This window comes from Rhineura floridana, chromosome 2 (assembly GCF_030035675.1).
Source record: "Rhineura floridana isolate rRhiFlo1 chromosome 2, rRhiFlo1.hap2, whole genome shotgun sequence".
Taxonomy (NCBI): domain Eukaryota; kingdom Metazoa; phylum Chordata; class Lepidosauria; order Squamata; family Rhineuridae; genus Rhineura; species Rhineura floridana.
The window spans coordinates 99,545,107-99,552,094 of NC_084481.1; the positions used below are offsets into that span (position 1 = coordinate 99,545,107).

Consider the following 6,988-nt stretch of genomic DNA (forward strand, 5'->3'; position numbering starts at 1 on the left):
ACTTGCTCTATTCCACCTTGTCTAACATCCCTTAAACAAATGAAGATGAATGCTCAACAGGCAGGTCATCTGGAAGTGACCTTAGGCAAAGGCAAACAAAAGGGTTTCTAATAGATTCATCTAACTGGTTAAAGCTGTAACCCTGTACAGTTTTACCTGGGAGAAAATCACATTGAGCTCAATGGGGCTTATTTCTTAGTAGACGTGTATAAGGTTATCCTATAAAAGACATGGCTATGCATTTGATATCCACTGGAGTTTTATTAGGAGGTAAAGAGGCAGTAGGTGCCTCGTCTCCACTTCTCCCCTCCCTTGCTCTCACCTCTTTTGCCTGTGGCCACAGTTTCTTCATCCCTGGAGCTCCCTTCTCAGGTTGCTTGCCTTGGAAAGTCCCCAGCTTCTTAACATAAGGAAGCCTCTGGCCATCTCCCTTCCCTGTGAGATACCAATTGATCAGCCAATATCCCAGCCTCTGGAAGAGTACCTGGCCTTTGATCTCTGATTAAAATGGATAATTCTTTCGGCAACCGCTTGTAAAATAACTCACATGTATAGAAGTCCTGAGTGTGCTCCTGGGTCCTAGCTTTGGCTGCATTAATCCACAGTTCCATAGCTCTTCCCAGCTGGGAAGCTAGAGCCACAAAACTTTCCTTTCCCCGTCTCTGCATTGCCTCCAATCTGCGGTAACACATCTCTGCAGACAGGGCTGAATGTTTTCTGGCGAGTCCATAAAAATGCTCAAAATCATCAGCACATGCCCTAGGCAAAGTGCCTAGCACTTCTCTCAGTTCTCCAGAAGCCTGAGACTTTAGCATCCCCATCCACTGCTGCTTAGGTACTCTTTGATCCTCACAGGCTTGCTCAAAGATCTTGAATTAAGTGTGCACATCCTCTCCAAGATGGAAAACTGGAAACAAGTTTTTGTTGAGGTTTCCCAGGCTTTCTTGCTCCATTCTCTGCTCTCTTACTTGGAATTCGTGGTCTTGTAGAGCCCATTCCAATTGCTGACATTCAGCCCAGCAGCGGTCCATTACCTCTCAGTTTCAGCGGTTATGGCTTCAATTTGCAAAGACATAAACTCCATTTGTCTTGCAGAAAACACTGCATTCCAAGTGGTACATCCTCGAACTCATCAACGACTGACCCAGGCCGACTCCCTCGGCTGTCAGCACCTCTGGTTCTTGAGACAGGATGCTCTAACGGCTCTTCCCCCTATTCTTCATCAGGTGGTGTCAAGTCCAGCGGCTGGACGAACGCACCTGCACCTCCTGCTTCCAAGTCTTGCAAACCTTGTCCCGGCTCCAGGAGGTGCTGGCTTTCTTCCTCCTCACTGCTCCAAGCAGCCCCGTGTCCTTCTGCTGCTGACTCGGACCTAGTCTTAGGCATGTTAACTACCCCAAAATAACCACCCTTTGTGATAGAAGTCTCTCTTAAACAATTACCAATTTTGCCAAAATGCACTTATTTCAACAGTGTGTTGACCAGGAGTAAAATATGGCCTCGAATCCCGCCAATTGCTGCCACTATGCCATGCATGTGGGCCAGCCACCTGGCACGCCATGCAATCCCAGGACCCAGCTCCCAATCCAGAGTCTCTTCCTGGTTATTTTGATACCTTGTGTCTGTGTGTATAGGTAATTCCCAACCCCCCTGAAGCCTCTTGCCTATGAAGCTCACAGCTCTGGGTTGCTCTGTGGTATTGGATGTTGATACAATATCTCTTCCTTCACCGCTGCCACCATTCGATACTATTTCTTCTTCAGCCTTGGTTACTTTAAGTAAACCAAGAAAATATTTATTGATAACACTAAGAATAACAAGATTACTTATAGATTTCATTGACAAGCATATGGTTTCATATATGTTTCTCTTGTGTTCCTAATTCCTACTATTTGCCTCAGAACTCCCAATCCAATCTCTCAACAGCCAGCTCTTACTCTCCACATCAACCTCCCTGTCCACAACCACCCTGTCCAACACCCCCCGTCCAACACCCCCCGTCCAACACCCCCGTCCAACACCTACCACGACTCAACTGTCATCCTCTCATTTATACCTTCAGCCCCTCAAACACACAGCCAATCATCATCCAGCATTCTACAGCCCGTGTACTCCACCTTCTCACTCACTCCACTTACCATATTTCCTATAATAAACCTGCACTTACCATATTTACATTACATTCACATACAGGAACATCACAAAGAGTCACGTCACACTGAAGCTTTTTGACAAGTTCTTGACATTATGCATCTCCCCAGGACATTCTTGAAGGCTGCCTTCACATCTTTGTTGCGCAAGCTGTAAATCAAGGGGTTGACCAAAGGGTTGACCACTGTGTAGAAAAGTGCATTTGCCTTGTCCCAGTTTGGAGTGTGCTGGGAGCTGGGTCGGGAATACATGAAGAGGATAGACCCATAGAAGAGGGAGACTGAGATGAGGTGGGCAGAGCAAGTGGAGAAGGCCTTGCGTCGCCCTGCAGCTGAGCGGATGCGTATGATGGCTGCCACAATTCCCGCGTAGGAGCCCAGGATGAGAATAATGGTTGCCAGCATGTTGCAACCAACAACTGTGGACAGGATGAGTTCATAGATCCGAGTAACACTACAGGCCATCTTCACAAGTGGGGGCACATCGCAAAAGTAGTGGTTGATAATGTTGTTTCCACAGAAGTGTAGGCGGAAAGTGTTGCCTGTATGCAGAATGGCATTAGCAAAGCCAGCCATGTAAGACCCAATGACCAGTTGGATGCAGAGTTTCCTGGACATGGCAGTGGTGTAAAGGAGTGGGTTGCAGATGGCAACATAGCGGTCATAGGCCATGGCAGCTAGCAGGAAGCATTCGCTGTGGCCAACGGCAGCGGAGAAGAACAACTGAGCTGCACAGCCTGCAAGGGAGATGGCCTTGCTCTTGGACACACAGTCAGACAGGATCCGGGGAGTGTAGACTGAGGAGTACCAGACATCCAGGAAGGAAAGGCTGCCCACAAAGAAATACATGGGTGTGTGCAAGCGGGAATCTAGGTAGATCAGTGTCATGAGACCCAGGTTTCCAGTCAGGGTTAGGGTGTACGATACCAGGAAAAGCACAAAGAGGATGATCCGCAAGAGTGGATCTGTTGTGAAACCCACCAGGACAAAGCTGGTAAGTAGTGTGCGGTTTCCGTCTGTTTCCATTATCACCAGAGGTATCACCTGTCGGTACAGGGAAGAGGAATAGAAATGTTCGCTTTCACCTCAATGGTATATATACAGTACATCTGTCATTTGGAGGGACATGTTGAAAATGCCTATCTAGCATTATTTTGCTTATTGACAAAACTGCTCGTGTTTTTCTTTTTGAAATGTCTTGCAAATATTCAAGGTGCACTTCTTTTACATGAAGGTGTCATGTAAAGATGTGCATCACGCTATACCATTGTCATATTATGTGCACCCAATGTGTTTGGCCAGTGCTGTGTGAAGGATCCCTACTTCTCCAAAAAGATTCCACCCATTCTCCCTTAATGCCCTATATGCTTGGAACTGCCTTATTTATTTATTTATTTATTTATTTATTTATTTATTTATTTATTTATTTATAGCATTTGTTAGTCACTTTTTTCCAAAAATAGGACTCAAAGCAACGTACAAAAAGGAAAACAAAAACACACTGCATATGAAATAGCTTACAGCAAGTCAAACAATGGCAAAAACAATTTCAAGCGAAATAATACAATGATAGAGAAAAAACAAATGCCAAATATAACAGCATTGTTGTTGTTGTTACGTGCCTCCAAGTTGACTATCTGAACTATACAAACTGTTTTAATAGTGTTGCTTCCTCCCTGATAAAACAAGATCAGCACACCACATATCTTTCTGTTATTTGGGCTAATTGCAGATGGTGCTACCACTCACAATATGCTCAGAGCAGAGCTTGGAAAAGTTACTTTTTTGAACTACAACTCCCATCAGCCCAATCCAGTGGCCATGCTGGCTGGGGCTGATTGGAGTTGTACTTCAAAAAAAGTAACTTTTCCAAGCTCTGGCTCAGAGGCACATTCTTCCAAGCTACACAGCAAGTGGATTGGACTGTGGAAGACCAACCCAAATTGTGTTTGCATTTTGACAAATTTGTAGGGCAGTACAATATCTCAGAGAGGAGGTCAGGTCTCATGTTCCTCCGGTGCATTCACTATAGCTGCCCAATTTCCCTGCTTTTTAAAGTTTGATAGAAATATATGTGGCTATAGGTACGTACTGCAAGGTTTTTTTGCATATTAGTGAATTTCCCTGCTTTTTAATCCAGGAGGTAAGAAATGGGATCTGTGCAAGTTTGCTGAGAATGGATTGGTCATTTGCATGCTTATTGAGTTCAGTGGGATTTACTCCCCTGCAATCATGCTTAGGATAGGTGAAACTGACCACAGGGGATGGGGAAGAGGAGGAGGGAGGGGAGGGAGGGCAGAGGGGAGGAGGGGGATGGGAGCAGGCAGGAGGGGAAGGGGAGAAGGACAGATTTGATCATTTGCATGTTTATTGAATTCAGTGGGATTTACTTCCATGCAATCATGCTTAGGCTAGGTAAAACTGACCGGGGGGGAGGGAGGGAGGGCTGGGCAGGGGAGGAGGAAGACGGAAGAGGGGAGAGGAGGAGGAAGGGAGAGGAGAGGGGAAGGAGGGGAAAGGCAGTTCTGATCATTTGCATGCTTATTGAGTTCAATGGGATTTATTCCTATTCAATCATGGTTAGAATAGGTAAAACTAACCATGGAGGAGGAGGGGCAGGGGGAAGGGGAAGGAGAGTACTGGAGGGGGGCAAAGGAAGGGGAGGGGAGGGCTGGTTTGATCATTTGCGTGCTTATAGAGTTCAATGGTATTTACTTCCGTGCAATCATGCTTAAGATAGGTAAAACTGACCATGGGGAGGAGGAAGGGGAGCGGGAGGAGGGGGAAGGGGAAGGGGGAGGAGGGGATTGGAGGGGGAGGGGGATGGGTAAACAGTATTCAGAGCCAGTGTGGCATAATGGTTAAGGTGTTGGACTGGAGTCATAGAAAAGGGAGACCAGGGTTTGAATCCCCACACAGCCATGAAATTCACTGGGTGACCTTGGGTCAGTTACTGCCTCTCAGCCTCATGAAAACCCTATTCACAGGGTCGCCATAAGTCGGAATAGACTTGAAGGCAGTACATTTACATTTTTTTTTAACCATTGTCTTCCTCTGAGGCTGAGAGGCAGTGACTGGCCCAAGGTCACCCAGTGAGCTTCATGGCTGTGTGGTGATTTGAACCTTGGTCTCCCAGGCCGTAGTCCAACACTGAACTGGGGGGAGGGGCAGGGAGGGGAGGGGGAGGGGAGGAGATTGTGTGGGTGGTCAGAGGCGAAGCCCTTTTCCTTTCCAAAAGGAAAACACTGTGAACAGTATAATTGCTTTTCAGCATTTCCCCCACCTTTTTATTCTACAGCAGGCACATGTAGCCTCGCACCCAAATTTAAATCAAAGCTGTTCCTGGCCACATCCACACCAGGCCTTTTATTTCACTTTCACCAGGCCTTTATTTCACATCTCTCAAAGAATCCTGGGAACTGTAGTTAGTGAAGGGTGCTGAGAGTAGCTAGGAGATGCTCTGTTCCCCTCACAGACCCTCAGTCAGAGTGGCTGACTGTTAAACCAATCTGGCCACTGGAGCTCTGCAAGTGGAATAGGAATCTCCTCTCAGCACCCTTCACAAACTACACTTCATAGGATTATCTGAGGGAAGCCATGACTGTCACACATGAAATCATAGTCTGGTGTGGGTGTGGCCTCCTGATTAGCCAAGCCCAGCAGCTGTGAGTCTGGCTTTGACAGTTGGGTCTTACTGAGCATGCCCGACACTATTATTCAGTTTAATGCAAATTTTCTGAAATTAATTAAAAATCAGCCAGGCATTTTTTAAACTTTAAAACTGCAGACGATGAAGCTCAGAGTATGGGGCAAGGTCAGTAACAGGATTATAGGTACTCTGTGCACATGGCTGATTTTTAATGAATTTCAACAGATTATGAGAAGTCTGACAGAAAAAAGTTGAAAAGGGCTCTGGGCCTTTTTCTCTCTTTTTATGCTTTGAACTCTCTATTCCAGCCTTTCCCAACCAGTGTGCCTCCAGATGTTGTTGGACCACAAATTGGTCCGGAAATTACAGCTGGTACAGAATGAGGCGGCACTCTTGATCACGCATAGCCGTTGCTGGGATCACATTACCCCAGTGTTATTAGATCTTCACTGGCTACCAGTTGTCTACTGGGCCCAATTCAAGGTGTTGGTGCTGACCTTTAAAACCCTATACGGTTTCGGCCCAGTATATCTGAAGGAACGCCTCCAGAATCACCAATTATGCCGCCTGACAAGATCAGCCTCGCAAGACCTTCTCTCGGTCCCACCTGTGAGAACAGCCAGGCTGGTGCGGACCAGAGAGAGGGCATTTTCTGTTGTGGCCCCCACCCTCTGGAACTCCCTCCCTTTTGATCTCAGACATGTTCCCTCCTTGTCCAGCTATCGCCGAGCCTTGAAGACCTGGCTGTTCAGGCAGGCCTACAAGATTGAGACAGAGTAATTTATGTTATAATGAATTAAAGGATGGTTTTTTAATTTTAAAATTTGATGATGTTATTATATATATATGTATTGTTTTATTCTTGTTGTTTGTCGCCTAGAGTGTCCCTAACCCGGACAGATAGGCGACTGAAAAATAAAATTTATTATTTATTATTATTATTATTAACTCCCATCAGCCTCAGCCAGCATTGCCAATGGTCAGAAAGATGGGAATTGTGGTCCAACAACATCTGGAGGCACACTGGTTGGGAAAGGCTGCTCTATTCTCTCTGACTGTTTTGCGTATCTCCATGAAAATTTGGAGAGTTGTTAAGCAAGCATTTCTGAGGTCACGACTATATGTTTTGTAAGGTTTTGTTTTGAAATGAGCTGATGGGAAGCATCAGAATGGCATGGGGGTATTTTCA

General features: G+C 46.0%; 1 protein-coding gene across 1 annotated transcript; it reads right to left on the reverse strand.

Moving 5' to 3' along the window:
- Positions 1 to 2,213: 2,213 nt before the first annotated feature.
- On the reverse strand, positions 2,214 to 3,176 carry LOC133377963 (olfactory receptor 9G4-like). Its single transcript, XM_061612750.1, has one exon. The coding sequence runs from the start codon at positions 3,174 to 3,176 to the stop codon at positions 2,214 to 2,216; it is 963 nt and encodes a 320-aa protein (XP_061468734.1).
- Positions 3,177 to 6,988: the final 3,812 nt, after the last annotated feature.